The sequence below is a fragment of the Leptosomus discolor genome, chromosome 12, assembly GCF_034619465.1.
Source record: "Leptosomus discolor isolate bLepDis1 chromosome 12, bLepDis1.hap2, whole genome shotgun sequence".
NCBI lineage: Eukaryota > Metazoa > Chordata > Aves > Leptosomiformes > Leptosomidae > Leptosomus > Leptosomus discolor.
The window spans coordinates 9,135,708-9,160,224 of NC_141402.1; the positions used below are offsets into that span (position 1 = coordinate 9,135,708).

At 41.4% G+C, this 24,517-nt stretch overlaps 1 protein-coding gene across 5 annotated transcripts in view; it reads left to right on the forward strand.

Annotated features, from left to right (window-relative positions):
* The window catches only part of TEAD1 (TEA domain transcription factor 1), a 100,939-nt gene extending 81,478 nt beyond the window's left edge, over positions 1–19,461 (forward strand). For all 5 annotated transcript variants that reach the window (XM_086471938.1, XM_086471939.1, XM_086471937.1 and 2 more), the window contains 4 exons: positions 5,055–5,228; positions 16,627–16,767; positions 18,239–18,391; positions 19,348–19,461. In XM_086471938.1, coding sequence (XP_086328064.1) covers positions 5,055–5,228; positions 16,627–16,767; positions 18,239–18,391; positions 19,348–19,461 — 582 coding nt within the window. The remainder of the gene's footprint in view (positions 1–5,054; positions 5,229–16,626; positions 16,768–18,238; positions 18,392–19,347) is intronic.
* Positions 19,462–24,517: the final 5,056 nt, after the last annotated feature.

Sequence of the window (24,517 nt, forward strand, 5' to 3'; positions counted from 1 at the left end):
AGAGTGTCAGATTTAAAAGATACAGCGAGACAGCAGAGCTGAGGCTGGGTAGGGTACAGGTTAGAGCCACATGCAGACTGCTGATATACTAGTGATTGTTTTTTAATCAGTCCACTCCACCTGGCTCCTTTTTCCTCCAAAAGCACGGTTGCTGCACATGCCGTGATACATTTTTGAAAGGTGGGTTGGACCAGTCTGTGGAGGTACAGAGGGAATCTCTGCATTGTGCCAGGCACTCGAACAGCAGTACTGTTTTCTCTCATTTCAGCGAAAGCTCAGGCTGTCCCACCTGCCCTCCACTCCCCTGTCCCTTTGAGCTGTGGCAGTGGTCCTTGTGACCTCCAGTACAGAATATATTCAGTCCAAAGAGAGCCAAGAGGCTGTCCCTCTGTGTCAGGGAGAGAGAAGACCTGCAGCAGAGCCTTTTTGGTGTACTTCTCCTTTGGGTGATGGAGTTTCTTTGGGCACACAAGACTACAATCCATTCAGATTGCCAGCCTCTCCTCATGGTATTTTCTTATAGGGATTTGTTGCTGCAAGGAATGATACATAGATGACCTCACCCTCATGGTGGTTATTCTTTAAATTTGCAGATCTTGTGAAGCAGCCCAGTTAGCAAGGTGCTGTTAGGCCGTGCAGGGCAGACGAGGCAGTGGGCTGCTGCCACCTCCCTGTCCTGCTCAACTGTCCCATGTGCTCACTGTCCTGCTGCAGGGCCAGGGGTGTTTGCAGAGGAGCTTACACTGCCCACACCGGTGTGGGGATGACTCCCAGGCATGTGAGTGTGATTCAGGGTGGGGTGCAGCGGGAGGGTGCTGGGCCCATGAGTAAGGTTATCCCTAGAGAAGCAGCTGCTGAGGACCCTCTCTTGGGCCACCTGCCCTCCACGTTGCTCCAATCCATGTTACCCAGCCTCGGCAGGGCCCAGGGAGCCACTTGCCCCCTGCGTGCTGCTCAGCATGGTTATGTGGGGCCACAGAGCCCCAAAGGACAGGAGCAGCAATGGAGCAGGTCACCCAGCAGGTTGGCATGCACAGCTCACCTGCACCAGGAGCATGAGAGGATTGGCTTCACTGCCATCTGCATCTTGGCCACCACTGTTTAATAAAAAACTTGGCCCTATACAGGCTTGTCAAGGCTTGGTGTTAGCTCCACAGGTGTGGAGAAGCACAGGGGTGCAGCAGAGAGCTGTAGCAGTTTGCAAACCTGCATTTCATGGACTGGAAAGGCTGTTGCCTCAGAATATGAGTGCAAAATTGGCGAGGAGCTGTTACAAATATATATGCTGGCTGATAAAACAAATGTAGGTGGTTCGTCTTTGTTCTGCACCAGCTTAAATGCTTGCATCCCCTGCCATTGGCAATTTGTCTTGGTTCTTCTAAATTCCTAAGTGGATTATAATTTTTCTCGTGGTATTATTTGACAACAGTCATATTTCATGGCTTTACTGCATTCTTTGGATAGTTAGAATTTTTTTAAGGAAAGGAGCTCAGTAAGAGGCAGCCATCTCCAGGGCATGTTGTGTAATGCAGACGCTGAAGACAGCTGAAAATTTTCTTTGTATTTTTATGCAGCTTTTATCCTCAGAAAATACAGGATTTGACCTATGATAGTTTACAGCATCTAAAGCACATTATTACCCCAATGTCGGATGCAAATCCTTTAAATGCTGTTGCATGAGTAAATTTCTCAGCACCTAATGTGCTTCAATGACTCAGTCTAAAATAACAATGAATTCTCAGTATAATGAAGATGTTTTAGGCTTTTCAGACACTAATAGGCTCAGAAATATAGGCACAAAACTTACCTTCTTTGCTTTTATCTATGCATAAATTCGTATCATGGAGTATGTTTGTATGAAAATGATAGGGAACATTTCAGTATCTATTTACCCTGCTCTGTATATTATATTATCATTTGTTAGTTCGTAGAAATATGCCACATCTAATTAAGTTAGTAATGATTGTACTTAGCATAGGAATTGCAGCAACATAAGGAGAAAATAATCACACATTGCAATATCAAAATAAACATTTCTGTCCTAAGAATATTGTCAGGTGATGTCATACCATCTGTCCTACTGTACCAGCTCGGAAATTTTGCTGCAGCAGCATCTGGTACTTTGGCGAGCTCTGCAGACAACTGTGGTAACTTTACAGTTGCCTTTAACTTTGCTTTTATATTTAAACAGTATTAAGACTTCATGCTCCATGTTCCTATAAATGTGTTTGCTTTTACTGAAGTTTAGATACTGAACAATTTGTATATTTTCCTGGTTTGCAGAATAAGGTACATTGTGTGAATTGTCTTGGGACAATACAGCTCTCCCTTCCTCCTTCACTCTATAGCCACCTTTGGGCCTGGGAGAGACAGCCTTTTGGGGAGGACACTTTCCTGGGCACAGGAGAACCTGAGCCCTCAGTTCTGTCCCTATAAAAATGTGCTGCTTTGTACAATCTGAAACAACTCCAGCAGAGAAGACTGAGAGGAAACAATCTCAAAATAAATAATAACCTGGTCACTAATGGTGGGAATGGTTTTTCAAGCCCTTACTGTGAGTGAGGGAGAGCAGAAAGATGCTCTGGGACATCTCACATCCCCAGGGAGAGCACAACTGCTGGGCCCTCCCATGCAGGCTACAGGGTTGCTGGGGGAAGGGAAATGTTTCGGTTTAATTTTTCAGAGAATGCTGAAGTGTTTACCTCTACCAGGGAATTCTCATTATTCTACTTGAAAAACTGAGATGTTTGCCTGATTGCAGAAAGGCTTCCATTGATAGCCATGTTCAGTGACTCAGTGTGTGCCCTGTGCTCCTGCACTTCACCCCTGGTAGCGTAGGAAAGCAACAGGAGCAGGTTTCTGGACTTACTTTCTTATATTCCTGGCAGTTCAAAGGTATATGGGGCGCTGATACATTTTACTGAGATCTAAGTTTTCAGTAGGCAGCAAAATACATAAGAAATGTTCAGCATGACTTTTAGTTATTTACAGTAGTGCAAGCTAAATATGTGACAACAGTGTCAAAAAAAACGAAAGTTGGTACCACGGTGCATTTTTTTGGTTTATTTGTTTTGTCATGTTAAAAAGTCTCCTTAATCCACTTCTGCCACTGCTGGGTAGAGCAACATGCTAAATCTGTCCACGGACACTGTTACGGTAGGCACTCGTGGTTGCCAGCCAGTGCGATGATTCCCTGTACCGGGTGTAAATGGTCAGTGTGCAAGCTAACCCCGTGCTAGGTGAGGGCTAGCTGGCATGTGTTCGTGGGCACGCTTACTCCTGCACACATTCATTCAGCTCCCCACTGCCTGTTTCTTTCTCTGCCGTACCTGTTTTCCTCTTCAAGGAAGAAGCAGCTGCTTTGGATCACCTCTGCCCCTTTTGGGCTCCACATGCACTAACTGAAGGCTGGGCAAGTTTTCCACTTGTGCATAGAAGAGGCTGGCTTGGTATTATTTTGAAAGAGTGCTACAAGGAAAATCCATGGAACCGGTGCTCTCAGACTTGGACTTGCTTGTGCAAACAACTAAATAATGTGGTTTGCTTCCCTTTTTCCTTCCACAAAATTAAAAAAGAAATACAACCCTGTAAAAAGCATGGACCATATCTCATTTTTGGCCCCATACACAAATGAGTGTTCCCTGGTTCTAAATTCAGATTTCACTGTGCTAGATGATTTTTGAATAGATTTTCAATTTAATTTCCTAAGTGCAGAAATCTAGCCAGTCCTTTTCCTTCTCCCCAGAGTTTTGGACATCTGCTAGGGAAGACACTGCTTACACCGAAGGAAGGCTCTGAGTGGATGTCCAATTAATTTAGATTTGTCATTTCAATTTGTTCATTCGGCAGGTATATTGTAAACAAAATAGCTTAAATGAGGTCTGCTTTAGGGTTTTAAATATTTTATTTGTACTTAGCATTTGGGAATTGCCCCTTATATACAGCATCTGCTCGATATGACAGCGTTTTCTAGTGTGCATTGACTGCATATCAGCTTTCCTTTAATCGAGTTAGCAAAATCTTTTGTGATCTGCATGGTTAAAACCCCAAATGTTTAATCCTGCCACTCTTGAGCTCCTTCGCTCTGCTCGCATGACACTGTGAGCAGCTAATTGACAGGCGAAGGGTCTTCGGGGTTCGTCCTTCCGCTTTCATTTCAGGTGCTGAAAGGCGCTCTCATCTTGGAGAAAGGGCAGCCCCTGAAAGACCATACTGGACTCAGTAGGGGGCTGCTGTGGACTTCACTGGGCCAAGGTTTTCCCCCAGGCAGGGAAGGGGTTGCTGAGGTGATTCCCATGATTATAATGAGGCGTGATGGATGAAGTTAAGAAATAGGAAATTGAAGCTGAATGTGTTCTGGCAGAGATGGTCATCTATAGAGCTAGCTCCCGAGGGCAGTGGTAAAAATTTGTCTCTTTAATATTACATGGGTCAAAATACTGGAGGACATACAATGAGGACCACTTCTATAGGAACAGCAACACAGAGCAACTGGCCGCCTTATTATTGCCATTCTAAAGTTAAAAGAAAATCCCTTCCATCTCTTTTAGTTAAGTAGCATTAGCATACGCTATAGATAGAAGTTTGGGGGGTTTTGATAGGCAAACAGGAGGTGTGTATGTGTGGGCTCTGTTGGTGCTAGTGGAAATTCAGGCTCTGAGGACATGGGACATTAAGAGGCATGGTTTACAGAGGCAAAAGTAGGCTTTGCTCGTGAGCATATTCATCTTATTACACTCCGTGAGGTCTCTTTATCACTGTGCTGCCGCTGGGTCTTTCAGTGTAAATTAATCCCTTGAAGATGACCGTGTTTTGTGGTTTGCAGTAGAGACACAGGTTTTTTGATGTTGACCCTTGTTCACAAGGGGCTATTACACAATCACTAAAGTTGTTCATGGAAATCACACTGCAGAAAATCACGGTCCCAGGAGTAACATGCAAGTCGTTTAATCCATCAAAGCGCACTACCCTCTGCAGGAGCACACGCGGACCCGTGCCGTAATAAACTTCTGTTCTTTTTGTACAGCACTGATTTTCCTGTTTCTTTCTTGCAGTACAATAAACACCTCTTCGTACACATTGGGCACGCTAACCATTCTTACAGTGACCCGTTGCTTGAATCAGTGGACATTCGTCAGATTTATGACAAATTTCCTGAAAAGAAGGGCGGTCTGAAGGAACTGTTTGGGAAGGGGCCCCAAAATGCTTTCTTCCTCGTAAAGTTCTGGGTAAGTAAGATATGACGTGAAGAACCTCTTTTGTCGATAAGGCCTGTGTTCAGTATTTAGCACCCTTCAGCGTGCTTGTGGAAATTTCTTCTGTCGCCATTTAAAAGTGCAAAGCTGCATGTCCTTCAGATAGGACGCTGGCCCGGAGCCACTCTTGTTGACCAGAAGTCCGTGCGGCAGACGACATGCAAAGGCAGATGCGTGCCTCAACTGTGCTTGACACAGCTGCTGGGCAGGAGCAAACAGGTAACAAGAGCCCTCGTTTGTCAATGGGGAAGTGCCATCTAGTGGTCCAGGAGCACACGGGGAAGCCGCAGAAATGGGGACTGCGTTTTAGTGTTTCAGATGTTGAACTTTTGCCAAATGCAAATAGTACAATTATTAGTCTTGCAATCAGTCCACACTTATGCAGATAGGACGAAGTAGGCTTTGAACCGAGTGTGCAGCAGGACGACTGTGAGCCTGGAGGGTGTTCCAGGGTTTTTCTTAAAAGTTTTTTGGTTGCTAGAGCACATCTGCTTTCCCCTTGCCTTTTACGTTAGTCAGCATGGGACTCTGCTCCAAAAGTTGTATCTATTCATATCAGTTGTGAGCAGGAGTGAAAAAAGAATTTGACTGGAAGGCTGAAATGTTGTATACTGATCTAGTTGTGAAAAATTTCATTGATACATCAGGTTTTTCTTACTGTATTTACAAAATCTCATGTTAGTGATACTAAACGTTCATCCAAAAGCATCATCACATTTCCAGGCTGGACCTTATGCTTTTTCCAGACTACTTTTCCTTATGCAAATTTCCAAACTGGACTAAAGCTTTTTTACTCATTAATTTGTTGGTGGTTTTTGTGGTATGCTCCTTTTCATAGAAACGGTTATCATCTAAACATTTTAAATTTGTCTTTTAAAACCTCAGCGAAAGGGGTGTATTCAGGGTTTAATTACAGGGTGGACAGGTTGAGGCTGAAGCCAGAAAAGGTTGATCTGGAATTGCTGCTTATGATCAAATTTCCTGGTGTTTATTGCTTTCAGTTAAAGTTTATCCATGTGACCTGAAATACTCTTCACCTTGTACATAGCCCAGACTTCATTCTTGCCAAGGGTTTCTGTGGCACCAGATTTGCAACTGGAAGCTGGGAATGAGGGAGATTCTCTTTTCTCAAATCTGGGTGTAGAACGGGTAAACCACTGAGTAGGAGCTGTGCTGGACTGTAGAGGAAATCCATTGAGAAATTCATGAGGCTTAAAACTGGGCATGGGAGCTGTGGACCAAGCATTTGAGGGCTGGCTGAGCAAAGAGGCCAGGAACATGAGGCAGCAGAGAACTGGGAGCTGAAACACAGCAGGCACCAGGAGCCTGGAAAAGGTGGGTGAGAATGTAGGGTCAAAAAGAGGGAGGCAGTGGGAAGAGGGAGCATTTGGGATAAGGAGCCTGCAGGGAAACAGGGATGAAGGCCCATAGCAGAAACAGGTATGTGAGAGGTGGGAATAGGACAAATATAAAGGCAGAAGAAATCTGGCTGCAGAGGAATAGAGCTTGGAGGTTAAGGGTCTGTGAGCATTTACTTGCAAAACCTGGGCTTGAACTGAGGACCATCATCTCACTAATCCACTTAGCATAATAAATACTCATGAAACCTGTGGACAAAATGAATGTTACCTTATTTGTCTGTTCTCAGTTCCCACAGAGAATGACAAACTTCAGACTTTATATTAGACGTAGAAGCAGCAGAGATTTATGATACGGTCATTGATGTATTGTATGTTCTGCTTTTTCCCAATGTGGAAACTGATTTTTCAGGCATGCTGAATGCTCAAAGATGTATCTAAAGCCAGTAGAGATCTTCTTTGGATCATTAAGGTCTATATTGTACTCATGACTTCCAAAATTCAAGTGTCAGCCTTCTCTGCTTGATCTCTTACAAGCAGTGCACACCTACAACACTCTTGCCTTAGTTCCCCATCTGTAATATAGGGCGATACCATCCCTTCACCTCAGGTTGTCACTGAGAAAACAAACTCATGGCTTTTTATAAAGAATCAAGATAATGCCATGAAGAAAACCTTTATAAAATTAATAATTCTGTGTTCAGCACAGGTTTTGAGTAGTGTGCAGGAAGTAGAGATTGGGCCACAGTAGATAATGAAGACAAAGAAATATTGTATTGATGCTCAGAGGGCGAGTGTGCAGTTGTGTAGCTAAGACTGTATCATGATGCAGTTCAGCAGTCAGGATGTGCAGGCAACTTCAATCCAGTATTTCCTAACCTCACTGTGCCTTCCAACATAATGATCTTTTAATACAATTTTGTGCTGTATTAACTTAGAGATTAAAAAACATACAGTGCTAACATCCTACTGAGTTATACATTAAAAATGTGATGAGAGTGCCTTCCTGAGCCATGACCTTAAAATAGGCCAGTGGATTTCCTCTCTTATTGAGTAAGTGAGGCAGAGGGAAGGTGCCGGGGCAGTGTTTGGGTGTAGTGAGAGTCCCAGTGAATGCCCTTCTAGGAATGAACTTCACACCAGCGCCACCCATCTACAAATACATATTGGAAAAACAGAAGATAGCCGTGAATTAGTCATCAGAATTAGATCCTAAACTGTCAGGTCACTGTCCTTAATTTCTTTCACCCCAATAGGACATTTCTTCAGAAAAAAGGATGCTGTTCTCATTTTTCTGGGGAGTGTCGAGAAAGTGTTCTAAACAGTCATAAATCACCAGTGTAAAGCTGGCAAAGGTTGCTGACAGTCTTTTTGACCCTATTAGTAACTTCAAGTTTATTAATATGAAAATTATGCCCTTTTCTTTTAAATTAAGTATCCACTTCTGAATCAGTATCCACTTTTCCACTTTCTCCTTATCATTTGCTACCTCCTCCTACTCTGAAAGTTCAACTTCTCCCAGGTTCTGTTCATGTTGCGTGGTTATTGCTTACTCACAATACTCTCTCTTACCCTTTGTTTACCCATTTCCCGCTTCCAATCCTTCCTGTTGTCTTCTCCCTTCATTATCGTTTAACCATCAGTAGTTTGCTCAGCACTTAAGCTAGTGCATCCTAACATCAGTGTTCAGTGACAGTCCGTGTTTCAGTGGACTTTGATTGTAATGTGAGTAAAAGAGGAAGACTTTGTGTGGGGCAAATAAGTACAGGTGAGAGAGCACTGTAAGGAGAATCAACAAAAGAAAACCAGGGACTATGAATGAAAAAAGTCAAGGGAAACCAGAGAAGGAAAGCAGACGGGTGTCGTGGCATGTGGAAGCTTGAAAGCGAAAGTGCGGATTTGATGCCAGAAGGGATGGTGAGCCTGTGAGCAGATTCAAAGAGAAGCTGGTATGTCGCTGGATACAGAACAAAGGGTATTTTGTGTAGACATTAAATCTAGTGTGGAAAGATGGGAACAGAGAGGAGCACTTGTATTGAGGGTGACTAAGGCAGAACGTGGCTTAACTCTGGCAGCTGGAAAGAGTACTCCTCTTGCTCTTTCCCATTTAGTTCTGCTTGAGGCTTCTCAGCAGCATGGTTTTCTCTGTGATAAAGGTAATAAGGTTTGATTACAAAAAAGTGGGAGGGGAAGGTCTGAGATCTTGCAAGAAGACATTTGGCAATTGTGGAGTAGACTTTGCAAAGCGTCACAGGTATGGAGTACAAAGCAAAGTGTTGCTTTGCTTTGCAGAGGTTTATTGGTTCATACAGATTGTATCTCCTGTGAAATACAGCCTGATGCTGGGAATGGATGAGCTTCTGGCCTCAGTCCTGGTGACACATCTGGATGTCATGCTTTTGGGCCTCTTCCTACTGAACAGTGCAGGAGGTATAAAAGGAAGAGACTTCTCCTTTCACACCACCTCAAACAGCCAACCTTACAGCCCTGCAAAGCCATTTCCCGGTCCTTGTCTGGCACCTAGAATGCAGTGACTCTTCTCTTTATCCCAGGTAGTCACTAGGAACCAGAGGGTTCAGGAGAGTCACCCAGAGACAGGCTTTTACAGTAATGGAAGGAGCTTTACTTGGTATGTTGTGCCCTCAGTACAATGAGTAAATTGGGAACAGCGTACTAATGATATGGCACGGGAAATTTGTGTGACGGTGAGATGAAACTGGAGATTACAGGGATATAAAATGAAAACAAAAATAAATGTTCTTACATAAATGTAAAAGTTATTTCCTAGAAGTCTGACAAGGGATTCAGACAAGGCTGCAGAATATCTGCAGATAAAACCTTTCCCTGGGTGCAGGTTGAATGCACGATCCTGTTTCTGTTACCTTGGTCACTAGCAAAATAAATCCAATCTATGTAAAACAATAAGGTATGATTCATGCCATCTAATCTTAATCTGAGTAAGGTCAACATACCTGTTGGTTAGTTTGTGCTTAAACTGTTTTTTGTGACTTGAGAAAGTCCCAAGTTTTCTGGTCTTTGAAGTTCTCATTAGCCCATCTAAAAGCTAAGTCAACACATGTTGCCTCTGTTGTTCGCTTTTATTAGTTAAGTTCTGCTCATATTGATATCTAATGATAACCCCATTGATTACTCACTACTATTCTTAAATTAGCTAATACTAAATAATACACTTACACCTCCTGGAAGAGTTCAAACTAAATGATAGATTGCACCTCCAGCTTTACCTCAAAATGTCTGTCTAAAACATTATTGCTGGCCTTGACTTCTTGGCCCACAGTGCTGACTGCCCAGTGCTCTGCCTCCCCTGGTTCTCCACTTTCTCTTGCAGGAGGTTGATGGTATGTCTGTCCCACTCACACCACCTCCCTTTGGAATCCAGTATCTCAGCCACATCTCCAACAAATACCTTCATTTTGACTCTGCTATTATGATCACATACGTCTCCATTGACTCCGTCACAGGAATTGCTCTGGGAAGGCACAGCTCTGTATCCTCCTTTGTGCCCCGCTGGCTTTGCTAGCTCTGTAATTTGCCCCTGTCTAGTGCTAGTTCATCCAGCAAACACATTTCACTACTAGGAGCACATTTAACTTTAATTCAGCAGTGTGTATCTGTCCACTGCAGCCTAGACTAAGTTCTTCTGATTTGGCTCATTATTTCTCTCTCATGTTTTGCCTCAGCCCCCAACTGCAAATTCTGAGGCAGGGATTCTCTTTTGCATGACTTTTCTATGTAACCTACAGTATTGTGCATGGGTCCATGCCTCCGTTGGGATCCTGAATGCTGGTGTAAGCACACCTTGCAATAACGTGGCCGTGGATTTTGTGTCTCTGACACTACCAAACGCTCTGTGCCAAGCCTGAACGCTGACTTCTGCAGCTATGGGAGCAGATATGGGAAGCAAATATATCTGAAAGGAGGGGAGGGATGTTTTCTAGCTAGTGACACAGGAAAAATACAGTAGATGTAAATTAATATTGGCCTGTTGGGCTTTCTACTGATCTGAGCTACTGGCTTAATTTTAAATGTTTGCAGTAGCTTGAACTGTTCTTCAAACTGAGGAAAGCTTAGTCAGAGCTCAGTGCAACTCTGAAATAAAGACCCAAACTCATCTGAAGATGCATGGATGATATTAATTGATGTTTAAAATGAATGCCTCTATTTGCAGGAATCTGCAATGCAAACTAGGAGTTTTAGAAAGTAATGCATATTATAATTAGGGCAAGCTTTTAAAGATGCTTTGAAGTCCTAAACATTTTTGAAATTCAAATGTGGGATGGAAATAAAGGAATCTACACAATAAAGGGGCATTAAATTATGTCCCCCAAAATTTCACTGTTTTATAGATGTAAATATATGCCATAATTAGTGGTAAGTAACATGAGGAGGATGGTTAAGTTTATTCCTATTCTTATTCAAAACAGCTGTGGCATGAAAAATAATGCTCCTTCTCTTTGTGATACACTGGAACAAACAATTTACCCATGTAATCAGTGTTCAGAAATGGCTTGTGCCTGTGGTCTCCTCCCACCCCCTCCTGAATTTATCCCCGTGTGCCTCCAGCCGTCTTAAAAGGTGCAGAGATTCTTTGTGCCCTTCATTCACACTTGCAATTGTGGCTACTGCCTTTTTTTTTTTTCCTTTCTATTTTTACATGTAATTTATATTGCACAATCTAGACTCTTGGATTTCCCTCCACACACACAGACATACATGCGCACTCGCCAGCTTTGACTGGCAAAAGATCTGCAGCTCACAAATGGGATCCGTAATGTGAATGGGTCTATGGCCAGCATGCAAATGTATGCAAAATAAATTAGATATGGAAGAAAGCAGACATCCATTTGCTTTTCCCCATCACAACCCTCTCCGCACAGGGAGCTCACGTGGTGCTCATGGAGGACCCCTTCTCAAATTGATGCAAGGCATTAGTGCTTGAGGCCGGCTAATGAGTGGAAGGGGCTGAGCAGCTGGGAAGCCGGCACAGCTTGGCCTGTCCATCACAAGCCCAACCATGTGGCAGACCTGGACGCAATTCCTGCGCTGCAGTGTAACGCGTGGTGAAACATGCCAACGACCCAGATGCTCCCATTGGAAAAAATTGCTTCACAATTTGGAATCTCTGCTCTTTGATCACTCTTTGGAGAGGAGAAGGGGAGGCATGATGCGGTCATATGAGTAACACACCTCCCTGCAGTCAGCAATTGCTAAAACCTATATGTTGTTAATAAGTGACCTTATGTGCTTAATGTTAACTACTGAATGCCAGTGTAAATTGTTCTGGCCCTCCCCGAATCCCACTGTTTCCAGTAGGTGCTGTTTTCCTTCTACTCAGCAGGAAGGATTTAGACTTCTCAGCAATTTTTTGCTGGAGTTGCTTTTTTGTTAGCCAAAGCTGTTATTATTACCCAAGCACTCTACCCTCTGCCCCCTGCCTTTAACACAGAGCCCAAGAGCTCTTCTGAAGTGAATGTGAAGAGGATTTTTTATTTGTTTTTACTCTTTGTTTGTGTTGCAGCTAGCTCAGTTTTGGTGCTTGCTCTGGCACACTGGCAGAGGCTTCTCCATGCAGCATGTCGAACACTTGGTGCTTTTAATACGTAATATTTTCAGTGCTACCCATTGACAAGCTATGCTTTATTAATGAATTAATCATGCTCTTGCACAACCAGTGTAGATAAGGTGCCAGAAAGCTGAGTGCCTCTCTCGCCTCCAAATGCATTCAGCTAATATAAATCTCAGCTCTTAGAAATAAATCAAAATTAGAATTTGACTCTTGAAAGTAAAAAAAAAAAAAAAAAAAAATCCATTTGTGTTTTTAAGTTGTTGGGGTTTCTTTCCTAAATTATATTGCTTATTGATCTTGTATTTTAAAATTAAATTAGTAAATGGACTCCTGTTCATCATATGTGATCATGCCACAATATTTGAAATGCCGTAATACTTGAAATCATGACAATATATTTGCAATCACCATTCAAAAGGTTGTGTATCTGTGTATGCTATAATAACGCTCACCAACCCTAGTTCCTGGAGCTACAGGTCAGAGCATAGTTGCATGAGAAGCTGTACAGGAGGGAAGACTGGTTTAGAGCCCAGGAAGACTTGCAATCTGAGTCTGAAATGCAAGAGAACAGCTAGAGACAGAGTACCAAGGAATAAGGAGACAACGCTGGTTGCATCATGAGAGGCTGCAAGCACAGCACTCCAGAAGCTTGACTGTTGTCACATTTTTCACAGAGATCGTTGAAAAAGGAAATTATAAAGAGAGGGTTAATTGTGGTTAATAAGATAAATTCCTGTCTTTCAATTTTGCTAATATTATATTTATCTAGTCTTGCCTCTTCACTAATATAGGCAGTGAGCCTCACTAAGTAATGTCTGCCTCTGGACAATAAGCCTACTTGAACCAGAGCATCCCTGTTAGACATTTCACTTGCTTAAAAAAGACCTCAAGTAATGGTGATTCCACCACATTTGAAAATTACGCCAGCATTTCATTGCCATGAGGGTTATCAGCCTCTGCCTTGTTTCTGATTTAGCTTTTGTGTAGTTTTAGCTTTCTGTCTTTTAATGTCCTTTCCTGCAAGATTTAATCTATCAGAAGACTCTTCCCCGTGTAGCAACTTGTAGGCTATGACAAAGTGGTGGAAAAACTTCCCTCGGAAAAAGTAAGTAGATGGAGTTTCATTAGTCATTCACTACAAAGAATGTTTTCCAGACCTGAAATCATTCTTGTAACTCTTTTCTGAACACTTTCCAATTTTCCAACATCCTTTCTAAAATGTAGACACAAAAACTGGAATCAATACTGTAGTAAGGAGCCTGCTAAGACTGAGTACTGGGGTAACACATCACCTTATTCCTGCTTAAAGCTACATCTACAACTCCCATAGCCACATCAGTGACCATTTTTAGCGCAGCTATTTGGTTTTTTTTTTTTTTGGTAGTCTTATAACCTCTTTTGGGAAAAAAAAACCCAAACCCCGAATTTTGATTGTGACCCACTTTCGTCAGTTCAAGAAATACAATTTTGCTTTCAGGCGTATGTGTTTAGATTAACCCCTTACTATGGAAGCCATAACTATATAATTAGCAAGTCTTTCACCATCATTTTTTAACCAAAGTTTTGTATTTCACCAACAGTGATAGTCTTTCCTTCTTTCCTAAAGGTATTCAGCATGGAACAAAGCTTTCAACAGCTGTTTCAGAATACTTGATGTGACAATCCCCTCCTCACAATGACACGCACTCCTTCCTAGTGTTCATGTGCTCAGCTGCTACTGAAAAAATTTGAACCCAGACTGGGGGGAAAGATTTGTTTCACTATGTGAGAATGGACAAAACTCTTTCAGTATTAAAAGCGGCTTTGGTGAAGCCTTAATTTAAGAGTATTTGCCACTGCCAACTCATTATTTTTATGTTGGTGGTGTACTTTTGGAGGAGTCTTAAAGCTTCAGCTCTCAGCAGTCTGTAACTAGTTGAACATGGAAAGCGTTGTTTAAAAGGAAAATTCTGTCCTTCCTTAAACACCTTTATTGTGTGCTAGACTCAAAAAAAAAAAAAAAAGAGATCAGAGAGCAAATGAAGATAATGCATGTCTGTATTATCATCATGGGACTTTTGCAACAATGTCATGATTGTGTAACAGTAAATCATGACATTTGAGTGATAATTTCAAGTGTTCCTCATTCAAACATCTGGGCCCCAGCCTGTATTTTTTGTGTACACAGGACTCCTGGTCATTTCAGCAAAAATTGGAAGAGCTGTGGGAGTGATCAACAGGGTGCCAGATGGTCACATGTGTTACTTTTCCAGGTTAAATGTCAGCATGCAAATACAACAATTAGTTTTTTTTTTTTTAGTGGACTTCAAAATCAGAAGGCAACAGAGAGACAGAAAGTTGTGGGGTTTTTTTAAATTCTAAGCAGTTGTTATTGCAGCTTGAAAAGTAAGATCTATGTGGGTGACTCTCTTGACAACATGAAATTGTGAGGAGCATTTTAGTTATCATTTCTTAAATATTTTGCCTGTATCTGAAAGGAAAAAAAAAAGGAAAATGGTTTGATAGTGAAATTGTAATTGTGGTAGCAGCAGGAATAACCACTTTTTAAGAGAATATTACTATTAGTATTACTTGCAATGATGCAGTTGTTTTATAAGAAATCCCTATTCGTCAGAAATTCCAGTGAAGCAGCTGTGGCATGGCTGATGGCTGCTGCAGCTTGTCATGTTTAGAAGTTTGTCATGTTTCGATTGCAAGCCAGCTGTGATGGCAAATTGCTTATTTACTATTAGCTCAGAACAATTTCTTACAGCTCACTGCAAACACACTGCTTTAGATGTATATTAAACATTAACTGCTGACCTCATGCAAAACTTGTGCAAGAAACAAGGTGTAATAGCGATAGGATTTCTTTCTGTTATGCAAAATACGTGACTATAGGGCTGTTTGTGTTACTGTATGTAAACCTCAGGAGACTTCTCCACTGATTAATTTACCAAAGCCAGCCTGAAGTAATCTTAGACCTATGTCTTTTCCATACCACAGACTAGCTCAGTATGTGCTATTATCAGCATATTGCCTCGGAGTGTTCTACCACAAATAAAGGACTGTAGACACTAAGTAGAGTTAATAATGAGCTGTTGCCTAGTTAAAAATTAAATAGCAGTTACAAATGATGTGAACTGTAGTGAAGACAGGATTATAAATGTTCTACACTAGTGAATAAATATACCTGTAAACTGGGTTTTTAAAAAGTCTCAAGGTAAACACGAAGGTACCTGTGAAAATTTTTGTGTTACATTTTTATACCAGTAATCAAAACAAGCCGAGCTAGACTTGCAAGTGAAACAGCTGCAAAAGTGCATTTCCCTGCTGACATGCTCGTCTCAGAGTAAGTCAAAAATTCTGGCGGTTCTTAGATGTTACGCTGCAGTAGCTGATCAGCTATTTCCACATAAAAAGAAAACCCTGCCCACTGTCTCCTTGGGCACCGAAGATGTCAGCAGAGCTAGTGCCTGAATCAACAAATCCAGCTGTGGATATCCCTAGACTCTGCCTGTATCCATATTAGGGCTCTTTTAAGTTGAGGGCTTTTGAAAAATGGATTCATGATGACAAAGAGCACTGTGGCAGAACAGCTTCAGTGCTGCTGCAGGCCTGGGGAGGCCGGATTCAGCATGTGACTTGTGCTGTTGCTTTGTAGCCAAATTAATCATGCTGTGCACAGGATTTAGATTTGGATATAAATAATTAAATGTAGCACTGTTTCTCACTTGATCCTGCAAGTCTCAGTCTCTGTTGCTAAATATCAAAGGCAGCCAGATAATTATTCAGGCTGCAGAGAAATGCTGAAAGAAATCAAATACTGCCAGTAACATGTTACTGGTGCGGTAGGCACGGCTCAGCGCGCACACAGCTCACTCGAAGCCGTGAGTTGCATCTTACAGCTCCGTGAAGTGCTTTGCTGAATCAGGGCCCTATGGCTCGACAGAGTCTTACCAGAGATCGATTCCCATGTGGCGCAGCTGTCGCCCTTTGCCGTGAGGATTTCATTGCTTTAAGAAAGGAAAAGGAGAAAGTGGACTATGGCCCCTCAGGAGGGGGATGGCTCAGTTGAATTCAAGGCTCCAGGGCAGGTTCCCTGCAGAGGAGTCAGCTCTGGAGCCAGGCACCTTGCAGGTGATCATTCCTTTGCTCCAGGGACTTCATCAGCTATCTGCCAGACAAGAACATCACCCGTTGTCCAGAGAAATACTGGGCTGTCTTGTGGTGTTTGAAGAAATTGCTGCTTCCCTAAGATTTTTACTGCAAAAATTAGGCAGGTACTTTCCTGACAGACCTTTTCCACTATCACTGTTGTCACTATAAAAGTGTCCCCCATCTCTCCTTTATTTCTGAAAAGAACAGGGAGCTAATTACAGCTTATGCTACTGACATTGTCAAATGAAAAAGAAAATCTTCATCATCTATTACTTTTTCCCAACAGGCTGACTTAAACTGCAACATTCAAGATGACACAGGAGCATTTTACGGAGTCACTAGTCAGTACGAGAGCTCAGAAAACATGACAATCACCTGTTCCACCAAAGTCTGCTCATTTGGAAAGCAAGTAGTAGAAAAAGTAGAGGTGGGTGTTGTGGTGGGATATGTGGGATGAGTCTCTGGTTCCCTTTCATTTTACTTAGGCTTTTCCTTAGGCTTGGCTTTATTTTACTCTTATCTGGCTTTTCCTTCCTTCCTCTAATCCTTCCTGAAAGAGTATTTTCCTTCCTAGCAGTGTTTGGGTTCATTCTAAATCACTGTGTGAATGGTGAAACTACATTTACCTGCTGCTTTGGAGACCTTCCTCCACCCTATCTGTGGTGGGGAACGTGCAGCTGACCTCAGTGCCACCTCCTCCACCACCTGGCAGAAAAGGGCTGATGCAAAAATGCTTTTGCTCCCATTTCCAAACATTTGGCCAGCCACATAACCTGTTTGGAACTGTGCTACAGTGACGAGCTACCCTCTATCATCTAGATTTTTTTTAAACATTTTAAAGCTGTGGTTAGTGTGCTGTGTTTCATCTGTACCCATGCTGGTTTTATCTTATTCTAAGCACCAAAAGTCATGTGGTCCCCAGTCACCAGAAGCTTTTGAATACAAAGTTGCATATTTTCTTAACGGGCAAGGGCTTATATTTATTTTTTTTTACCTTTTGTTTTCCATGAACAGAACCGTATGGCGCAGTCAGGTAGCTCATTGGTTTGTTGTACAATGGTACTGCAGCTATTGAACTTGTCTTCTGTGTACTAAGCCCCACACCCCCATCTGTTAACTGCAAGACAGTTTTTGTACAGGAATTTCAGCTCAGAGCTGCAGCCTTTATAGATGTCCTGGTCACTGCTCATGTCCTTCTTATACTAAATATATTTTCTGTGCATAGTGACCATAAAAAAGTCTTCCATTATTCCAAGCTTAGAGGAAGCAAAAAAAAAAAAAAAAAAAATTGCACAATCCACTGAGTAGCTCATCTGAGCAATTGGTAGCTGGGCAGCATGAGTCCCAGAGTCACAGCCTGGCCCTCCCTCAGCCCCTTGTGAGCCCCTCAATCCTAAATCAGTCTGGTTTTCTTCTGACTGTAGTCTTGCATCTTTCTGTAATTCATAAATTGCCTGTTAAATCATGCAATAATATGGCTGTATTTATATGTGTGTATTTATGCATAAATATATAAGCTTATTTTTGCAGTTCCCTTTGCAGACAGTTGCCTCAGAACTACTGTAAAATCACCTTACCACAAAATTTCCTGCTTAATTCATTTTTACTTGACTTGGACTTACTTTTGTGTAATCCTCATCTGTTCAGTTTTTTTAATTCACAGATTAGAGAACAAGTAGTGATATTATTACTTTTAGTAATTAAGATCTCTTGATTTTTTTAGCAGGGCACTGCATAGCTCAAGCAGGGAGTTAGCAAGTAGGCACGTGTGTAAGAGCCACTTTCTCTTTTTTTCTGTCTACACAAAGAAAGAAAGAAAAACAAATTTAATATTCCCTTTTTTGCTGTTTTTGAGTTATCTTACACTAAATGCTGTTATTTTTAACTTTTTTTTTTAGACTGAATATGCAAGGTTTGAAAATGGCCGATTCGTGTACAGAATAAATCGCTCTCCAATGTGTGAATATATGATCAACTTCATACACAAGCTGAAGCATTTACCAGAGAAATACATGATGAACAGTGTGTTGGAAAATTTTACAATTTTATTGGTATGGACACCCTTGTTATGTTTTCACTTCTAAAATACTCGCAGCCTTTGTATGGCTTGCTTAACTTGTAATAATTTAAAGCCAGTTTCCGAATCCCTTAGTCATGTTACTTACTAAACAAATCATCCCATTGACTTCAGAGTAATCCACTTGGACTTGTGCACTATAGACGCTGAGGATGAAAAGGCTAAGCTGGCTGAGAACATGAACAAACATCTTTGTTGCTTTCCAAAAATGAAGCTTACATCTCTTTTTTTTTCATACACGTCTCTATTTGGTGTTTGCAGAGAGCCCGAGGCGTAACTTTGACCCATCCCATTCGTCTAATGTGTTCTTACTGCAGTGCCAGTTACAGTGCTGCAAATGTCAGTGGTGTTAATTAGTTCTGGGGCCAGGCAGCACGCAGTAATGGGCACGCCCAACAGGTGATCTAAAGCATGAGGAATGGACCACACAGTGGCCTTTAAGCCAGTTTCAGCCAGTTACCCAGCTGGCCTTCACTGGGGCTTTGCAGTGGCCCCTCAGCCAAGCACGCGGAGCCATGCGCCGCTGCCGCCACCGCCGGCTCCTGGCAGGGCCGTGGGCAGGCGGCATGGGGAAGGGGCAGGCGAGCGCGAGGGGACAAGGGTGCGCTGGGTTCCCTTTGCTGAAGCGGGGCTCCGGTTGGGGAAGGCTGAGCCAAGACCATGTGATGGCGGCTCATGGGCGAGCAGCCAGGGTGGGATGAAGCTCCATGCCCTCCGCTGGGAGCGACCGCCCCGCAGCTCATCCCCCAGGCACAGCGTGTGAGCACAGACACAGGGGTCTGCTTGATATGCCAGAGGGAGAGCGAGAGGCCGCGCACGTCAAACAGCCACATCTAAGGGTTGTCTGAATTCAGGCAGTCATTTCTTGGCTTGGCCCTGGCAGTTCCAAGTTTCTAATATCCCGTCTACTTCTTCCTTCCCCTCACACAGGTTGTAACAAACAGGGATACACAAGAAACCCTGCTCTGCATGGCTTGTGTATTTGAAGTGTCGAACAGCGAACATGGAGCACAGCATCATATCTACAGGCTTGTAAAGGACTGAGCAGTTATTTATATATATATATATATACACACACTTCATTTCACTTCTTTATCAAAACACAGACTGTAAACCTCAACACTAAGTGGCAGTGCCTCTGGCCCAACTTTCACCCACATTTTTCTAAATCTTGTTTTAAGTGAAGTCATTTTTAATGTGTTCATATATAATTGTAGCTGTGAAATTCTGGTACAGTTGTAAAAATTATTTCTAAAACTAAGTGTTCTTCAAATTTGTAAACCACAGTTCTTTGGGAAGACTGTATTTAAGAACCTGACGCCTCTGTCTGTGGAGGCCTATTTTTAATTCTGATAGAAAAATGTATGACAGAGCATTTGCCATGGGGAAAAACTGACAGCATTTATAAGAATTTATTTTGGGTTTTTTTCCAACATGAAATACTTGTTTTACAATGCAAGTGAAATTGAAATTAATCTTTAGCTATAACTGTAAATGAGTACACAAAGTTAATAATCTTTATAGAATTATCTTTGTAACTAATTAGGGTGGAAGATATGGACGAATGTAATTCACTAAATTATTTTTTAAAATGAAACATTTTTCTGTTTGAAACCAAATGAAAAATATAGCCTTAAGAAATGCCTGATAGAAACAGACAGGTCCTAAAATTAGGCAAATTTTGTATTTTTTTCTCAACGCTAAAACTAATCTTCTAATCCATTAAAATTTCAAACAGGTATTGCAGAGAGAGAGAAAACATCATCCCTTATTCCTAACATATCTAGTGTATTTTAAAAGAGTATAAAGTTGTATTGTACTAATATGAAAATTTGATTATTTAATGAAAAAGATGGCTCATTTTGCAATAAGTAGGTAAATACTGAAGATTTAGACTTGCATTATATGTAGTCTTGTGTGTGCAGTTATATTTTATATGGACAACTGTTTTCTAATAAGTTGAGCGAAAAACTTGCAACTCTGAAATTAACAGATGAACAGAAACAACTGACATTGCAACAGCATTGAGTAATTCGTAAACTGAAAGCAAAACACTAACGTGTTTGGAAGAAGAATACGTGCACCTCTGAAAGGATCAACAGCTTTAATATCTGTGAGATGCTAGAAAATCACAACCAACATCAGGCAAAGAAGATTGAAGATTCTTTTTTCTCCTTTTCCTCCTTATCATGGTGCTCTTACACCTCTCCCTGTTGTCTCTCCAGTTCCAACTGGCGAAGACCTTATATGAAACAAACACGTACGTACCACATGGGGTCTGATGTCCTTTTGCATCCGGATGTGGTAGTATTCATCCTTCTGGTACATTCAGGGAAGACTCCAGGAGCGAAGTACAGCTGGAGATATTTTAATACTGTAAGGATTCAAACCATGGATGTGGGTGTGAGTGGTTGTCCGAGGTACGCACACATGAGAGAAGTAGGCTCATTCCTCGTGGCTACACCAGCCAGTGTTACTCCGTTCCTTCCCTCCTGCTGCACACCCAGCACGGCCCCTCAGTTGCCCAAGCAGCAGTTGTTTCAGCAGGTGCTGGGCCAGCAGCAGGTTCTCATGCGAAACATTTGTCTGAAAGGCTGAGGGCTGCCGGGCCAAGCACAAGCCACCTTAAAGATCAGTCATGAGGTATCGGCAAGGCATGTTCTTGGGAAGGTCTTTTGCAGTCCTGAATCAAAGAAGTTAACATTTAGCAGGTCCCTTCTCCCTGCCCTTTACCAATAGGCGCCCGTGCACAATTTAAGTCTAGAATTTACTCCCAAGCACAGTGCTGTATGTAGTCTTCAAACAAAGCCAGTCTTATTTTTTTGTGTATTATATTTCTGCATAGTACCTTCTGTTAGAACTGCCCATTGTTGAACTATCTAGACTAGAATATAGCCTAGGCGAGGTAGCGGGTTGCTGCACATCTGCGTCAGACCACGTTCATACTTAACACTGGTGAGGACTCAGGTTAGAGGACGATACAAACATCACTGAGGGGAAGGGTGACTGCTTAAATTCCTTAGCCTGCCTCTGACCTAACTCTGGATCACCTCGAGTAGGTGGGTGATCGCTGTGATGTCTAGCTGTTACCTGCCTGTGGATACTAGGGCTGATGATCTTTGAGTTTATATTCCGTGAACGGAACAGAGAAATATGTCCATGGTAGGTCTCTTTTAACACTCATTTTTAACACTAACAATCACATCAGGAAAAGCACTGCATTGTAACAGCCTAACGGTAGCCCTTTATTCTAAGCACTTGGTGTTACAAGTCAAAAATACTTTTTTGTTTTATTTTGTTCTAAAGTTGTCTTTTTTATTTAGGGTTTGAATCGTGGGTTTGGTGATTTTATTTTTTTTTTAATAACAAGCGAACTCTTTGAGGCATATAGCGTATGTAAGTCAAGTTGGAAAACCAGGTACAGGTTTTTTTAATAGAATCTGGCACACTATATATGCCATAACTATAGGGTATAAAAAGTCACAATGTTTATTGGTGTTCACATATGTAATATTGGGGAAACTACTTCCATTGTCTTTTCTTTACACTTTTGTAAATGATCCATACCCTGTATATGTTAATTCTTAAAAGCCTTAATCCTTCAACTGTTCAGTGTGGGGTGTGTAGTCCAACAGGCTGCCTGTAAACTGTGAGCTCTTTTGTAAGCTGGAAGTACTTATCTTGTTACTGTTACTTTTTTGTAGGAACCTTTTAATTGAGAGCTGCCAAAGCATTACAATATGCAGTGCCTTAGCATTATGTTAGAAGTACCTTTAGCCTCTTAACATAAATTTTACACATTGTTTTATTAATTGGTTCCATTTTTAAATGTATCTGTATTTTTTCCCCACAGAAACACTCTTTGACTGCTTGGTCTAAACGAACCTTCTGTACAAGTCAGTCCCGTTACTACGCAGTTAAATGCCTATACCAAAAGGAAAGGTTACAGATTCTTAGTTCTCCCTGAAAAGTGAATTGTATTAACAAATGCTGCCTTTTTAAATTTCATGACCAAATAATTAATTGTGACTCTTCTGCACTCTAGCATGAAAGTGCCTTTGGTTTGAAATTCCAGCTTAGAAAAGTGCTGCCATAATAATGACAATTTGTAGAGAGACCAAAAATATTTAGTTATCACCGTAATGCCTTTGGTTTATTGGAAGAAGTTGAATCTACAGGCCTCCATTCACGAAAGCACCATTTATAGCAAAGTAATTTTGCTAATGATCAACCTGCTGAGGAATAATCTACTGTTTGCCATTTCTGACAGCAATGCAAACCAGCAACTGATTTGTCTGTAATATAAAAATGAAAATGATTGACATTTATATTCTCTTCCTCCAGTCATGCATCTGCATAGTGAGAGATCCATATACTGTAGAATTTCTGACAGTGGACAAATGTGACTTTATTGTTCTCCTCTAATAATATTTTGGTATCTGTGAAGATTTTTTGTTCAGACAGGAGATTTTGTTAACAAAGTAGTGCTTGCTGAAAGTCAGGTGCGTAAAACAAGATGAAAATGGAGAACAGAGAATAGCTAGGGTAAATGCAGTTGTGTGTTCCAAGCATTGAAATGTGGAGTGGGAGCGTTGTGGATGAAGGTGCTGTTAGAGGAACTCTGTCCAGCACGATTCAAAACACAGGGTGGTTTTGTTTTGGTTTTCTCCCAGATGACATCTTGGAAAAAAAAAAATAGCTCCTCTTGATAACATGTCTGTAACTGATATCTTCTGTGAACGGAGGCCATACTGTACACTACAGCTAAAATTGATGGGAAGAGGAGCAAGATTTTAAGAAAACAATGTTAGAACAAATATCAGCTAAACCAAAAGCTGTCAGAGGGATTATATAGTTGTGAATACAATTTTAACTTGATTTTTAAAGTATTTGATGAAAACTAAGATTAACTTTTTTATATATAGAAATATTGTGACACTGTGCGGTAAATATTGTGATAATTCAAGTTCCCTGACTCTAAAATATTATTTTTGTTATTCCTTCAAGGTCTAAATCTCACTTACCTCTATAAGACAAGTAATCCCGTTGAACTCAATGAGACTGAGGTAGGGCAAAGACACTTTCGCCCCACAAGTAGAGCATATATTTTCAGTTATTACCAAACGTTTCAGCTGTACTAGTCAGTATTTGTGATAAACTACACTTCTGTCTCATTAAAATAAGCATAATGGTACCATTTGGGGCTGTTAACAATTACTACTAACAAATGTAGTTTTACTTACTTGAATTCCAAAATTATTTTATTTAGGTACTGCACCACTGTTTTGAAGGAATTGCAGCTATAATGCCTGTTTCTCACTTTCCCTTTCTACCGCAGCTACAGCTCATTAAGGTTGGCAGTAGCTTCTTCCGTTAAAACCTCCACGGTATAGGCTATCTGAAATCATGAAGGTGTACGTTCATGTCAAACGTAGGTAGCTGGCTGGTTCGAGACAGATACGACGTTTGACGTACTAATCCATATCTATTTATTTTTCCTCTGCAAGTTCTCGGGCGCACTTGCTTCCCAAAGCAGGTCCCCGTACGGCTTTCCTGGATCACTCAATCAGTCATACTGAGAAACCTTTCGTCTGCCCTTTACTTGACCCTTGCTGATACACCTACCCGGTCACACAGCAGATGTGTATACTAGAGTCCAGTTTGGAACTTTTCTCAGGATGATCTCTTTTCCCCCTCTTGCCTTTCATAACGAGATGTTTAGCCCCCTGAAAAAGATTGAGGCTGGATAAGTCAAAGTACAAGAAACGCTTCAGACATCTTCATCTTTTAACTTTTCAGGTCATTCTTGCTGAGATCATGTAATTAGTTTTAGTGTGTAAATTAAATCTTAAATGCACTCAGTTGACTAAAAGGAGATGGATCCCTGTTACCTCCTTACAGAATATGTGGTTTTGTTTTTGTTTTGTTTTGTTTTATGGGCCTCTGATTCAGGCTCATGACTGCAGACAAAAAATACAATATGTGCCTGAAAAAAAAAAGACAAAAGAATTTTATAACATTGAAAACCTGAATAGCCTTTAATTCTTCAGTACATTTTATGTAAAACAGGTTGGGTTTTTGTTTTGTTTTGGGGTTTTTT